Source organism: Bubalus kerabau, chromosome 5 (assembly GCF_029407905.1).
Source record: "Bubalus kerabau isolate K-KA32 ecotype Philippines breed swamp buffalo chromosome 5, PCC_UOA_SB_1v2, whole genome shotgun sequence".
Lineage (NCBI taxonomy): Eukaryota > Metazoa > Chordata > Mammalia > Artiodactyla > Bovidae > Bubalus > Bubalus kerabau.
In genome coordinates, this window is record NC_073628.1 from 106,875,389 (window position 1) to 106,891,606 (window position 16,218).

General features: G+C 46.8%; 1 protein-coding gene across 1 annotated transcript in view; it reads right to left on the reverse strand.

The window, feature by feature from the left end:
- The window catches only part of FHAD1 (forkhead associated phosphopeptide binding domain 1), a 165,213-nt gene that overhangs the window by 85,700 nt on the left and 63,295 nt on the right, over positions 1 to 16,218 (reverse strand). Inside the window, exons 7-8 of the mRNA XM_055582628.1 lie at positions 13,086 to 13,322; positions 2,456 to 2,579 (exon numbers count right to left, since the gene is read on the reverse strand). Of these exons, the coding sequence (XP_055438603.1) occupies positions 2,456 to 2,579; positions 13,086 to 13,322 (361 nt within the window). The remainder of the gene's footprint in view (positions 1 to 2,455; positions 2,580 to 13,085; positions 13,323 to 16,218) is intronic.

The following is a 16,218-nucleotide window of genomic DNA, read 5'->3' on the forward strand; positions in this document are numbered from 1 at the left end:
CACATGATGCTGTGGAAATGATGCAATGTGTCCTCCCAGGCTGGGTCATTAAAGACACTGTGGCTTCCTCTTTGTTCTCTCTTGCACCACTCACTCTGGGCGAAGCCACCCCCCATGTTGTGAAGACACTCAAGCAGCCCTTGGGAGAAGTATGTGTGATGAGAGGCTGAGGCCTCCAGCCAACAGCCACATGGGCAGTGACTCTGAAAGGGGTTCCTCCCGCTTCCAGTAAGGCTTTCAATGACATGACTGATGCCCCAGCCGATATCTTGACTGCAATTCAAGAGAACTAAGTTACACACCCCTCTATCCCAAATTCCTGTACTGCAGAAACTGGGTGAGATAATAAATATCAGCTGTTGTTTTATTCGTTACATTTTGGGATATTGCTATATAGCAATAGATAACTAGTCCGTTATTGAATATCACTTTGGAGAAAAGTGGGAAGTGAAAGTGAAAGTTGCTCACTTTCCAAGCTGGTGGAAGATTCCACTTCCAGTGGACTTGGAGCCTCATTATATGCTCACTGTAATGCAATAGCTAAGTGACACACCCAGCAGCAACAGAGGATGAGATGGTTGGATGGTATCACCGCTTCAATGGACATGAACTTGGGCAAACTCCAGGAGATGGTGAAGGACAGGGAAGCCTGGCGTGCTGCAGTCCATGGGGTTTTGAAGAGTCAGATACAACTTGGTGACTGAACAACAACAACACACCCACCAGTACCATCACAGTTCTGAGGTCAATCATACAATGTCAGAAAGTGGGCAGTGGCCCAATTTCTGGAAATCACTGCCCCTTCCCTGAAATACTTGGAATAATCCTCCCTTTCATTAGCCTATGAAATTACCCAGCCCATAAAAATTAACCACCTCATATTTCAGGGCCGCTCACCTTCTGCGATGGCCCATACTCTCTGCCTGTGGAGTGTGTTTCTCTCTAAACAAATCCACTTCTTACCTATCACTTTGTCTCTCACTGAATTCTCTCTGTGACAAGACATCAAGAACCTGAGCTTTATTAATGAATAAATAAAGCCCAGATGTATGACCTCAATTAAAAGACAGCGTGTTCTGGCCTGGGTCCAAGTCCCACCTGAGTTGCAGGGTTTCACACCCACTCTGCTGTTCTCCCTTGGGTCCCCCCTGAGGCACTGGCCACCACGTCACACAGTTTGTTTTCTCCACAGCACAACCACTCTCTGAAGCAGGCTGTTCGTTTATTCGTCCTTTTCCTTCAGTGAGTACAGGGTCTGGCTGTCTTGCTCAGAGCTCTGTCCCCAGAGCCTAGAACAGGGCCTGACACCTCGCAGGTGCTCAGTCAGCATGCTGAAGGAATGAAGGAATCCAGAGAGCCCAGGCTCAGCCACAGCTGTGTGTGGGCTGCCCCTACCTCCAAGCCCTTTATCAGGGAACCACCTCTGTTGGTCTCACTTGGGCTCAAGTGCACTCAGGTGAAAATGGGTGAGATGATGGGTACCCAAAGTGGTGACCCCATTTTGTCCATGTTCTAGTTCGCACTTGGGCAGGCTGGCTTGTGGAGCCACCCAAGTCACCCTATGTTCTATGTTCTCCCTGGTGGGGCCAGTGCTCAGGTGACCTCGTAGACAAGATATATGTGTGTGTGTGCTCAGTTGCTCAGTCATGTCCAATTCTTTGTGACCCCCATGGACTGTAGCCCACCAGGCTCCTCTGCCCATGGAAATGTCCAGGCAAAAATACTTGAGCAGTTGCCATTTCCTTCTCCAGAGGATCTTCCCAGACCAGGGATTGAACCTTGGTCTCCTATATCTCCTGTATTGGCAGATGGATTCTTTACCACTGAGCCAGCCACTTGGGATGGAGAAGGCGCTAGCACCCCACCCCAGGACTCTTGCCTGGAAAATCCCATGGGCGGAGGAGCCTGGTGAGCTGCAGTCCATGGGGTTGCAAAGAGTTGGACACGACTGAGTGACTTCACTTTCACTTTTCACTTTCATGCACTGGAGAAGGAAATGGCAGCCCACTCCAGTGTTCTTGCCTGGAGAATCCCAGGGACGGGGGAGCCTGGTGGGCTGCTGTCTATGGGGTCGCACAGAGTCAGACATGACTGAAGCGACTTAGCAGCAGCAGCAGCAGCAGCAGCCACTTGGGAAGTCTGGTCAAGATACAACATTGTCTCCAGTATTTATCAGGCCCTGCCCTAGGAAGTGGGTGGCAAGAAATCTGCCCTGAGGGAGAATTCTAACTCATGGACACTGGTGGCCCGGTGGGTTGCTGAGATCCCTGAGGCTGCACCTAGGTCATGGGCACAGGTGCTGTGGTAGATTGGTGATGTCTGCAGGGGGAGGGAGGCAGGTGCAGCGATAGATTGGTGATGTCTGTGGGGGGAGGGAGGCAGGTGCAGTGATAGATTGGTGATGTCTGCAGGGGGAGGGAGGCAGTTCTCAGGAGCAAATCCAGAAGGACCTCACCTGAAGTGATGGCATTATCCCTCCTCAAGTTCTCACCCTGGTCCTTCAGGGATGTGATTTCCAGGTTCCTCTCAGACAGGGTTTGGCACAGCACCTGGCTGTAGCCTTGCTGCAGGGCACTGATCTGTGGGAAGAGGCAATACATAGTCAGAGCGGGGTCAGCCGGCTTTGCAGGACACACTTCTCCAAGGCTGGACAAAAAGAGTCAGGTTGATCTTGGTTTGGGGTGTTGGGGAAACCAAGCTTTTCAGGTATAACTGGTGGGAGAGATGGGAGGGTGCCTATTTCTTCAGTGACCACCGTGTCCTACATCATCAAGACACAAACCTTACCTTTGTGGTCACCCAGGGGCTCAGGTGCCCTTGCCCTGGATCCCTTCCTGTGACTGAGGCAGGAGGCAGATGGGCTTCAGGCTGGATACTTACAACCAGCCTTCTGTTTACATTTCCCAAGACAGGAAGTAGGTGGGCTCCAAGTTAGGCATTTACAACCAGCCTTCTGTTTGCACTGTGAGATGGAAACGACGACAGGAACAGGGTAAATGGCTGGACTTTGCCTCCTGTGGACACATCAGTTATGTCGGGGACAGACAGGGGCAAAACCTTGTTTGAGTACAAGACCAAGAGGTCACGTATTTCCCATCCTTGGGGCAAGGGAGTCACTGCACATGTGCAGAAAGGCTCTTTGGGGATACCAAAGGAGGGGTCACCATCCCATAATATGTGATGTCAAGCCCCATCCCTAATTGGCTGCTGGGCTGGAATCTACCTTGGGAAAAAGCTGTGCACACATGTTGGGGAGGATCCTAGGGTAGGTCCCATGTGGAAAAAGAAACCATTTAATTGGCCAAGGGTAAACAAAGACCTACTGGATGGGTAGCCACATAATGCAAAGAGCCGACTCACTAGAGAAGACCCTGATGCTGGGAAAAGATTGACAGCAGGAGGAGAAGGGGACGACAGAGGGCGAGATGGTTGGATGGCATCACCGACTCGATGGACCTGAGTTTGAACAAACTCCACAAGACTGAGCCAGTGAACAACAACAAAAAAGACTTGAAAGAATCGCCCTATACACATGATTTAACCACATCTGCCCTGGGCTCCTCCTCACTGAAGGGACGCCCATACCCTTTCTCCCCTGGTGTGCATCTCTGTCTTAATGAAACAAACTGTTTCTCTTTGTGCTCTTCCAGTTGTCCTGCTGTGTCTGAAACAGTTAACTTTGTACCTGTTTTTCTTTTTTTACAGTTTTTGCCTCCACAAGAAATGCATTTTTCAATGGGAGCAAGAGCCAGGGGAGATTTGCTTCTAGCCTCTAGCTGTTGATAGTCCAGTGGCTAGGAGTCCTGGTTTTTATCCCAGGTTCAGTTCCAGGGCAGGGAACTAAGACCTCGCTTCAAGCCACCGCTCACTGTTGCCTCTCCGAGATCACCATCTGTGGCCTTTTAGCCATAAACAGGCCAGCCGTTGGTGCTGAGTCATCCAGCACTGACTGTATGCAGAGTGAAATTCAAGAGACAGGAGGGTGTTGTGTGTGCTCAGTCACGTTCGACTCTTCTGTGACCCCAGGGACTGTAGCCTGCCGGGCTCCTCCATCCACGGGATTTCCCAGGCAAGAACACTGGAGTGGGTTGCCATTTCCTATTCCAGGGGTTCTTCCCAACTCAGGGATCAAGCCCATGTCTCCTATGTCCCCTGCATTGGCAGGCGGATTCTTTACCACTGGGAAGCCCCCAAGAGATGAGGTCTGCCATCTCTTCAATATATATTGAATATATATAATGAATATATATTCATTATATAAAAAATTTCCTTTAATGAGAACAGCAAATCGCTTATACAACACTCCGGAGTTTACACAACTCATGTGCACATGCTACATGGATACTCCTCACAGCATTGCTGAAGGCTGATGTTCCCAGCAGGCTTCCCATTTGCAAGAGGGCAGACTGAGACTGGGAGAGGTAAAGTCCCCTGCTCAGGATCACGGGGCTGGTCAGAGGCGGAGAAGGATTCAAACCCAGCCTCTAGGGGCCCGTTTCCACTTTTCCAGGTGGCCCTAGGAAGCAGCATGAAAAGTTGGAGGCTCTAAAGCGTGGACTTGGGAGCCAGACTGTAGGCTTCAAGTCCTGTTTCTGCCTGTTACGGGCCATGTGGAACACAGGAAGACACCGTATTTTATTTTCAGTCTGTACGTGGGGTGATGGCAGTCCCAGTCTGATAGGATTGCTAGAAGTATAGTTTTTTCCACAGTCCTTGCTTTGCGGCATGTTGGATCTTTGTTTTCCAACCAGGGATCAAACCTGTGCCCTCTGCTTCAGGAGCTTGGAGTCTTAACCACTGGACCACCAGGAAATCCCTGTTAGAAGTATCTTAACAAATTAGTCATGTGTGCAAGTAATCAGATTATGCCTGGCACACAGCATAGAGGGATGAGGTGTCATGGTCCTCTCAGCTGACTACCCATGGCGTGTTTTAGCTTCAGCTTCCCTTGTCTGTCTCTGGGGAAAGGAGTTGGGAATCTTTTTGTGCATTTGTAAGTCTTGCTCAGGCTCACTTTAACACTGCTGTGGTTGTTATTAGGAGGAAATACAGGAATCATGGGTGGGATGACCATGGGCTGGCTGCTCCAAGAACTCTGGAAATCCCTGGCTCAGAACCCACTTGAGGGCCAGCCCCTCTCCAGGGATCCATACGCCGGGCAGGGGCCCTGGAAGGATCTCCTTGGAAAGCAGCCCTGGTAAGGGCTGGAAAGTAGCTGCCGCATTTACTGCAAGAGAGAACCACCTCTCACAGGTACCCGAGAGGCTGGGGAAGGGAGGTGGGCCAGAACCCCCTCCCTCTTCATCTGACTCATCGGACTGCTTGGTCTGAGTGGCCAGGCCTTTTCCCTCCCAGGGTGTGCTGTGGGCCTTTGCGGCTTTGATTTTTCAGACGTCAGGACTCAGTTCTCCCACAGGGACATGCTTATTGGGGCAGAAATGCCACATAGTCTGTAGACAAGATGAGAACTAGCTTGTTTTGATAGATCAAAATAGAAGCTACAAGGAGCAGGATGCAATTTCTTTGTTTTCCTAAGGTAAGGTTGCCAGATTTGGGGGAGAAAAAAAGGATGCAAATGACAGATAACATTTTCCTGTGTGTCCCATGCAGTATGTGGAACATACTCTAAAAAGGATATTCTAATATTCAAATTTAATTGGGTATCCCTATTTTATCTGGCAACCCCACCCTAAGAGAGTTCTTAAACTTCAGTCATTCAAATACCACTTTCACTATTTTTGCCATATCTCTTTGCTGGTCCCACTATAATTTCTTAGCATTTTTCTTAGAAGCCCCTTGCTTTCTAAACTTAAAAAACATGTATTAAATTAAAAATAACTGCTATAAGAGTAAATAGAGACTCAACATCTTAAATAAAAATAATCTTTAAAAAAAGAGAAAATACAAGAATTTCCCTGTTTACTGTCAGACCAGGCTGCAGGCTTCACATTAAAAAAAAAAAGACTGGGGGGAAGGGGCAGGCATGCCCAGGTATTTGGGTAACGGTGAGGTGAATTTAACTCAGATGACCATTATATCTACTACTGCGGGCAGGAATCCCTCAGAAGAAATGGAGTAGCCATCATGGTCAACAAAAGAGTTCGAAATGCAGTACTTGGATGCAATCTCAAAAATGACAGAATGATCTCTGTTCGTTTCCAAGGCAAACAATTCAATATCACAGTAATCCAAGTCTATGCCCCAACCAATAACGCTGAAGAAGCTGAAGTTGAACGGTTCTATGAAGACCTACAAGACCTTTTAGAACTAACACCCAAAAAAGATGTCCTTTTCATTATAGGGGACTGGAATGCAAAAGTAGGAAGTCAAGAAACACCTGGAGTAACAGGCAAATTTGGCCTTGGAATACAGAATGAAGCAGGGCAAAGACTAATAGAGTTTTGCCAAGAAAATGCACTGGTCATAGCAAACACCCTCTTCCAACAACACAAGGGAAGACTCTACACATGGACATCACCAGATGGTTAACACCGAAATCAGACTAATTATATTTTTTGCAGCCAAAGATGGAGAAGCTCTATACAGTCAACAAAAACAAGACCAGGAGCTGACTGTGGCTCAGACCATGAACTCCTTATTGCCAAATTCAGACTGAAATTGAAGAAAGTAGGGTCGGACACGACTGAGCGACTTCACTTCCACTTTTCACTTTCATGCATTGGAGAAGGAAATGGCAACCCACTCCAGTGTTCTTGCCTGAAGAATCCCAGGGACAGGGGAGCCTGGTGCGCTGCTGTCTATGGGGTCGCACGGAGTTGGACAGGACTGAAGTGACTTAGTAGCAGCAGCAGCAGCAGGAAAAACCACTAGACCATTTAGGTATGACCTAAATCAAATCCCTTATGATTATACAGTGGAAGTGAGAAATAGATTTAAGGGCCTAGATCTGATAGATAGAGTGCCTGATGAACTATGGAATGAGGTTTGTGACATTGTACAGGAGACAGGGATCAAGACCATCCCCATGGAAAAGAAATGCAAAAAAGCAAAATGGCTGTCTGGGGAGGCCTTACAAATAGCTGTGAAAAGAAGAGAAGCGAAAAGCAAAGGAGAAAAGGAAAGATATAAGCATCTGAATGCAGAGTTCCAAAGAATAGCAAGAAGAGATAAGAGAGCCTTCCTCAGCGATCAATGCAAAGAAATAGAGGAAAACAACAGAATGGGAAAGGCTAGAGATCTCTTCAAGAAAATTAGAGATACCAAGGGAATATTTCATGCAAACATGGGCTCGATAAAGGACAGAAATGGTATGGACCTAACAGAAGCAGAAGATATTAAGAAGAGGTGGCAAGAATACACAGAAGAACTGTACAAAAAAGATCTTCACGACCCAGATAATCACGATGGTGTGATCACTGACCTAGAGCCAGACATCCTGGAATGTGAAGTCAAGTGGGCCTTAGAAAGCATCACTACGAACAAAGCTAGTGGAGGTGATGGAATTCCAGTTGAGCTATTCCAAATCCTGAAAGATGATGCTGTGAAAGTGCTGCACTCAATATGCCAGCAAATTTGGAAAACTCAGCAGTGGCCACAGGACTGGAAAAGGTCAGTTTTCATTCCAATCCCAAAGAAAGGCAATGCCAAAGAATGCTCAAACTACCGCACAATTGCACTCATCTCACATGCTAGTAAAGTAATGCTCAAAATTCTCCAAGCCAGGCTTCAGCAATATGTGAACTGTGAACTTCCAGATGTTCAAGCTGGTTTTAGAAAAGGCAGAGGAACCAGAGACCAAATTGCCAACATGTGCTGGATCATGGAAAAAGCAAGAGAGTTCCAGAAAAACATCTATTTCTGCTTTATTGACTATGCCAAAGCCTTTGACTGTGTGGATCACAATAAACTGTGGAAAATTCTGAAAGAGATGGGAATACCAGACCACCTGACCTGCCTCTTGAGAAATCTGTATGCAGGTCAGGAAGCAACCATTAGAACTGGACATGGAACAACAGACTGGTTCCAAATAGGAAAAGGAGTACGTCAAGGCTGTATATTATCACCCTGCTTATTTAACTTATATGCAGAGTACATCATGAGAAACGCTGGACTGGAAGAAGCACAAGCTGGAATCAAGATTGCTGGGAGAAATATCAATAACCTCAGATATGCAGATGACACCACCCTTATGGCAGAAAGTGAAGAGGAACTAAAAAGCCTCTTGATGAAGGTGAAAGAGGAGAGTGAAAAAGTTGGCTTAAAACTCAACATTCAGAAAACGAAGATCATGGCATCTGGTCCCATCACTTCATGGAAAATAGATGGGGAAACAGTGGAAACAGTGTCAGACTTTATTTTTTTGGGCTCCAAAATCACTGCAGATGGTGACTGCAGCCATGAAATTAAAAGACGCTTACTCCTTGGAAGGAAAGTTATGACCAACCTAGATAGCATATTCAAAAGCAGAGACGTTACTTTGCCAACAAAGGTCTGTCTAGTCAAGGCTATGGTTTTTCCAGTGGTCATGTATGGATGTGAGAGTTGGACTGTGAAGAAAGCTGAGCACCGAAGAATTGATGCTTTTGAACTGTGGTGTTGGAGAAGACTCTTGAGAGTCCCTTGGACTGCAAGGAGATCCAACCAGTCCATTCTGAAGGAGATCAGCCCTGGGATTTCTTTGGAAGGAATGATGCTAAAGCTGAAACTCCAGTACTTTGGCCACCTCATGCGAAGAGTTGACTCATTGGAAAAGACTCTGATGCTGGGAGGGATTGGGGGCAGGAGGAGAAGGGGACGACAGAGGATGAGATGGCTGGATGGCATCACTGACTCGATGGATGTGAGTCTGAGTGAACTCCGGGAGTTGGTGATGGACAGGGAGGCCTGGTGTGCTGTGATTCATGGGGTCGCAAAGAGTCCGGAGACGACTGAGCGACTGAACTGAAGTGAACTGAACTGTGGTGACCTTGCCACCAGATGGCGCTCACGGCCTTTGGTCCTGGTTTCTGTGCCTGAAAATCTTGTCCTTCTTACTCAGAGAATTAGCGGAAGTTTCAAGGTCTCACAAGTTTTCTTTCTCATTTCATGCACCACCATGGTTGAGAGTCTATGACATTTATGATGGTTATATATACTTTTCCCCTGGGGCATCTGAAACATTATTGGGACAGGTCTACTCTAGAAGGTGGCGGTGGGGAGGGGACACAGGCCACTCTGGCCCCCAACCTCTCCCAGGCTATTGTTGTTCAGTTGCTCAGTTTTGTCCGACTCTTTGGAATCCCATGGACTGTAACATGCCAGACTCTTCTGTCCTCCACCATCTCCCGGAGTTTCCTCAAATTAATGTCCATTGAGTCAGTGATGCTATCTAACCATTTCATCCTCTGTTGCCCCTTTCTCCTTTGGCCTTCAATCTTTCCTAGCATCAGGGTCTTTTCCAGTGAGTTGGCTCTTTGCATCAGGTGGCCAGAGTACTGGAGCTTCAGCTTCAGCATCAGTCCTTCCAATGAATATTCAGAGTTGATTTCCTTTAGGATTGGATCTGGATCTCCTTGCTGTCCAAGGGACTCTCAAGAGTCTTCTCCAAACCACATTTCTAAAGCATCAATTCTTCAGTGCTCGTTTTCTTTATGGTCCAAATCTCACATTTGTACATGACCACCTTCTATGGGTGGGTGTGGTGGGGGACACAGGCCACTCTGCCCACCAGCCTCCGCAAGGCTATACTTTTGCATGTTTGTGCTTTGGACTTTGAGTGAAGAAAATTCTTTCATCTCTTACTGAGGAGTTGAAAGAGGGTGGGCGGTGGCGGTGGTGGAATGCAACTTTCCCATAAAAGGTACTTGGAACGCTTAAGCAAACTGTTTCTAGCTCTTCTCAGCTTAATGGGTTTATTTGCATAAGGAAGAACACACAGAGACAAACTTCCAGAAGGGAAAACATACGTTCCCCTCTAAAGACTCCAGTGCTTTTGACAGATTTAAAATATTTCATTTTAAGTGTCAGAGTTTTAGGATTTTGGATTGCTGGAAAACTCAAGTCTTCAAGGGACTTCCCTGGTGGTCCAGTGGTTGACAGTTCACCTTCCCATGTAGGGGACGTGGGTTTGATCCCTGGTCAAGGAACTAAGAGCTTGTGCTCCACAATTAGAGAAAGCCTGCACGCACAACAAAGGCCTAGCTTAGCCAAAAAAAAAAAGTGTTTCAAACCTCTTTGTTACTTTTACTACCAAAACAAATATCCATGTTGTCTGTAATTGGCATAAATTCCAAGATGTTTAATGTCTGTTACGCTATGTAATAAAATGGGCCTAGAATCATAAGAAAATTAATAGTGCTAGGAGGAGTGACTGTTTCAAGATACTAATTTGGTTTCTAATTAGCACAGGCGTATAAGAACACATGCAGGTAAGAATTTTCTAGCGATATTTCTAGGGGATCGAAGATCTTTGAGAGCAAGTCATTATGTACACGCTTTCAGGGACTAAGGAGAATGCATACGGTAATCAGAACGATAAATCAACCAGCCATGCGGCTTCTGCTTCTGGCTGAATGTTCTGCAGGCAGTAGAATATTGAAGAAGCTGAAACGTAAGTGGATGCAACTCGATTTGAGTTCAAACCAGGGCAGCCTCTGGTTCACAGATGTCTTGTTACAAAATACTCTCCTTCAGTTATAAGTAAAGCTCCAGAGGTAGAGGAGTTAACAGGATGATGAATCAGTGTAATTATTTCTAGATAATATCTTTGTAAAAAAATTTTTTTTCCCTCCAGATATCATCAGCCACTTTAAATAACAGTCAAATTGTGACTGGCTGATATTCAAAGATACGTGGAAATTCTGTAATATTATATGTCAAATATGTTTCAACTGAAAAAAAAAAAGATATATGAGAATAATTCAGCCTTGTCCATGTACCTGTGACATTAGGTCAGGAAAGCTCTGAAATGGGAAGATAACTGAAAAGGATATTTCAGCAAAACTAGGTTCAGCTTGAGGGAAGGTGCTCCTCAGTGCATCCGTTACACGTCATGGTAGCTGTTTGCAGCAGGGGTTCCTGAAGGACTTGCTGCTTTCAGTGTTTTCTTCAAAAATAGGTTCAAAAGAGAGTCACCGCTTCGTTGAAATACTAGAACATCTATCCTGTTTCCTGGTTTATTCTGTCCCCCTCACTAGAACAAAACAGGGGGAAGGATCATGTCTTCCTTGTTTCTGCGGAATTCACAGAGCCTGGAAGACAGCATGACACAGGGTTGGCCCCCGCAAATACTGATTTGAATGAATGGATGGATGGATGAAGAACAAACAGACGCGGACCTATCAGAGTTTTGGAAGGTTACTAGGACCAGCCTTTGCCTTCATGGAGCTGACAGTCTCCTGATAGAATCTCCTAGGTGCCCCATACAACCGTGTCTTTCTCGGGCACCATTTCTAGGACTGAAACTGCGCACGTATAATCGGTTACAGAAGGGGAAGGCAGTAAACAGAGAATCAGGGAACTGAGGCCCCAAATGTGGCTATGGCTTTAAGCAGAATTACGCACTGAGGCCAAAATTCATCAGTGGCCCATTTATTTTTCTTACAACTATGTTGAGATCTGGGCTTCCCTGGTGGCTCAGCTGGTAAAGAATCCACCTGCAATGCAGGAGACCCCGGTTTCATTCCTGGGTTGGGAAGATCCCCTGGAGAAGAGAAGGACTACTCACTCCAGTATTCTGGCCTGGAGAGTTCCACCGACTGTATGGTCCGTGGGGAGAGTCAGACACAACTGAGCTACTTTCACATATGTTGAGATATAATTTATGTACAAGATCAATGGCCTATTTTAAAGTCATTCCTTAAAAAAAAATTTTTTTTTTGGATCTAGTTTCAAGAGAAAGGAACTTGACTATAAATCCAGGCATCCTGGGTGGAGAATTTTGGGTAAAATTCTCCATAAATGAAGCAGCAGCTGCCTTCAGGGTTTGATAAAGGCCTTGGTGTTTGGAACACTGGGAGGTTCCTTCTCCCCATCTCCAGTCCTTTCTGGCTGGGGCCAGGTGAGCATGAGAGGTGGTCACTAAAGCCACAGAGCTGGGTGGAAGTGGCAGAGGGGAGCTCAAGTCACACAGCCCCCTCTCCTTTACTGCGCAAGCTGTAACAAGTTCCTGGGTATCTCCGAGCCTACCCCAGTCTCCTCATCTGTAGAATCATATGTGTGGTCAGGGGCTTCCCAGATGGTGCTAGTGGTGAAGAACCTGCTTGCCAAGGCAGGAGATGTAAGAGACCAGGGTTTGATCCCTGGGTCAGGAAGATTCCCTAGAGTAGGGTATGGCAATCCACTCCAGTCTCCTTGCCTGAGGAATCCCATGGACAGAGGAGCCTGGCAGGCCTCGGTCCATAGAGTTGCAGAGTCGGACACGACTGAAGAAGGCACTTAATCAAAGGTATTAATAGTATTGTTCTTAGCAGGCTAGGAACCTACCAAGTCTCTCCTCCCTGGATCTGTGCTCTTCTCCACCATCTGTGCTGACCACCTGTTTCCAACTATCCGGGTGGATACCCTTGGTGCTCCCTGAGGCTCCACCTGAGAGCCATCACCCTGAGTCACCACCCTAAGGCTCTGACCCCTTGTTTTCAACCCCTACCTGGTTTTTCTTTTTTTTAATTAATTGTCATTAAAGTATAGTTGCTTTAGAATGTTGTGTTAGTTTCTGCTGCACAGCAAAGTGAATCAGTTACATATACACATATATCCCTTCTTGTTTCGACTTCCTTCCCATTTATTTCACCACAGAGCATTGAGTAGGGTTCCCTGTGCAATACAGTAGGTTCTCATGAGTCATCTATTTTATACATAGTATTAAGAGTGTGGGGCTTCCCTGGTGACTCAGTGGTAAAGAATCCACCTGCCAAGGCAGGAGCTGCAGTTTCCATCCCTGGGTTGGGGACATGCCCCTGGAGAAGGAAATGGCAACCCACTCCAGTGTTCTTGCCTGGAAAATCTCATGGACAGAGGAGCCTGGTGGGCTATTGTTCATGGGGTCGCATAAGAGTCGGACATGACTTAGCAACCAAACAACAATTAAGAGTGTGTGTATGCCAATCCCAACCTCCCAATCCATCCCACGCCCCTCCTCCCCCTACCTGGCTTTTCAAGTTCTCGATTTCTCTCTGTTGGGCATCATCGTCTTCCTCCAGAACCTGGAGCTTGGGCGGGACCACCCTCTCATTCTGTCTGGAGGTGGCTGTTTCCGACAGCTTCTGGCTCAGGTGGGCCACTTCGTTCTGAAGGTTCGCGATCACGGCATCTTTGTATTTGGATTCGAGTTCGAAATCTGAGAGACGGCTGACTTCTTTTCCCAGCAGCAGAATTATTTCATCCTGGGTGGAGGCCAGATGGGAAGTTTAGTGGGTGTGGGTCTGGGTGTAAGGCTGAGCCCATTGAAAAAAATATAGGAAAAATATGGTATCATTCTCTGGGAAGGTGAGGGCAGGCAGGGAAGGACAAGGCAGATTCTCAAGGCTGTCTCTGTCACTTGAGAAAACCTCAAAGAGTCAAGAATTTGGTTGAAATTATGTACTTGTATATAGATATCTGTAATGGATGTCGGGGCTTCTCTGGTGGTGCTAGTGGCAAAGTACTCGCCTGCCAATGCAGGAGATATAAGAGATGTGGGTTTGACCCCTAGGTCGGGAAGATCCCCTGGAGGAGGGCATGGCGACCCACTCCAGTATTCTTGCCTGGAGAATGCCATGGACAGAGAAGCCTGGTGAGCTACAGTCCATGGGGTTGCAAAGGGTCAGACACGACTGAAGCGACTTAGCCTGCACACACGAGTGGATGTCTATAGCTCACAGGTACTGAAACTACTGAGAATTATCCTTTCACATTAAGAATAACCATCCCACTTGGGAACTTTTGTTGCTGGAAAGTTTATAATTTTTTATTTATAATATTCAGCCTAGCACACTGGGGACCTAGGAAAGGTAACTAGGAAATCAACATTCTGTTCAATCACATTCTACTTATAACGAGGGCTATTTTTTTTTTTAAACTTAAAACATTTAATACATTCTGAAATATTTATTTTCCCTTTCCTCTCTTCTAGGACTTCCTGCCTCTCTGGCAATTCATTTAAGACTTTTTTTTCCAGGTCACTGGATCTGGGAAGTAAATGAGACGGGAATGGTGATTATTTGTGCGTGCTGGTATAAACTTTGGGCTAGAAAAGCAAGATCGCTGGCAGACTTCGCCCACAGGTGTAATTAACTGTGTCTTCCATCTCTCCAAAGAAAAAGTTCTAACAAAAGAATTTGTTAGGTTTTCCAAAAGTGGAAGAAAAAAAAAAATCCCCCAAGCTTCTCACCAGCAGTTATCAACAAAATGTCAAGAAAACTGGGAAAAAAAAAAAAAAAAAAGAATTCACCAGATGCCTTTTCAAAGGCAGACACAAAAAGAGGTAAACAGGCAATTTCCAGGCTGGCTCATTCCCAGGGGAGCTTGCCCAGTTGGCCTCCAGACCTTCCAGCTCTATGACCTGGGGAAGGACAGGATCTTAGTCAGGAGGAAGCTTGTCTGACATTGCCAGCTGCTGCCAAGGGTCTTCCTCTGCTGCTGCTGCTGCTAAGTCGTTTCAGTCGTGTCTGACTCTGTGCAACCCCATGGACTGCAGCTTATCAGGCTTCTCCGTCCATGGGATTCTCCAGGCAAGAACACTGGAGTGGGTTGCCATTTCCTTCTCCAGGTCTTCCTCTGGGTCCCTGTAAATGCTGGTGGCAAAATTTCAAGAGAGAGTACCAAACAGATTACCTGCTCCTGGGAAATCTGCCCCCCTCTTTCATCCTATTATGATCAGCCAGGTGCTTATTTATTTTTCATGCAACAAACACTCTCTGGGCAGCCACTATATACCAGGCCCTGTGTTGGTGCTGAAATATAAGTTTGCAGAGGGCGGCGGACCGGTGTGGGTTCTGTCTTCCTGGTGAGCGTCACCCCCCAGCCCCCAATGCCCTTCCTGGAGGGAGCCCGGTGCATGTGACCCAAGCTGGTCAATCAAAGTTTAAGATTTCACATGTCGATTACAGAGGGCAAGGATCTCGTGCCTCCTTTTGGACCACAGACCTTACATTTAGAGGCTTGTTTGCCTGAGTTTGCCTTTTTCAACACACAAAACTGGCCTTATGCAGAAAGCCAGACTCTGAGGGAAATAGAGGGGAGAGATTGGTGGTAGGAAGTGTTCTGATGACAAGAGTCAAGTTCCTGGATCTAGCCATACCTGAAGCTAGAAACCCTTTAAATATTCCAATAAGAGGAGCCAATAAATGCTTCCCCCTCCACCAAGCTTTTCTTTACTGTCACCTGAAGGTGTCCTGGCAAGTCAGGGCATAAATGGCTTATAAATAGAAAAAAATTATAACCGTGGTTGCACTATATTTCCAATTTAAAAATGGAGGCAGTTTGAAAAATGGCTACAAACACTTTGCAGCTTTGCCATCTAGCCTATTTCCCTGCCCTCTAAGTCTGGGCTGGCCCCGGGACTTTAACCAACAGAAGGTAGTGGAGGTGTGGCTGCACGATCCCCAGGCAAGTTCTTACAGGCTGTGAGCTTGTGTGCCAGCCCCCTGGGAACCCTGAGAGCACTGTGCTATGATGCAAAACCACAAACAGAAAGGGGGCACCAGTCCAGGCATCCTGGCTGAGGCTCCAGTCCTGGGAAGGAGGCCATCAGGGAGACCACCGGCTGGGCCAGGTCGCAGGCTGACTGCAGTCTAGTGAGTGAGGTCAGGGGACAGGAGCAAAGGAAACTTCCAGGTCAATCTGGAGATTCTGGGGAATAATGAGTTGCTGTTTTAAGCCCCTAAGCTTTAGGGGTGGCTTGTTACACAGCAAGAAATACAGAATCCAAGCCTGGCTTCTCACCTCCCTGCAACAATTCTTACAGTCTTGTCTCAGGACACCTTTGTCGGAACCCCCTATGTCCTGAAGTTTGGATTCCGTGTCTGACAAAGACCCCAGGTGGTTCTGTTCCTCACAGACTCCGAGAATTGCTGCAGGCCCAGCCCCTGGCCTTTGAGGAAAGCGAGATATTGCAGACTGCTTCTTTTAGAATAATTTTCAGGTCATGTCTAAGAGGGGAGAAATCAACCTGGGTCCTTCCCAGGACGATTTGAATTCACCTCTTCTCCTTCTTTGAACCTCCTTAATTCTTTAATGAGTCTCTTTCTTTGCTCGGGCCTCCCTGACTTCAGTGTTCACTTCTTCCTGCCAGAAATGTAT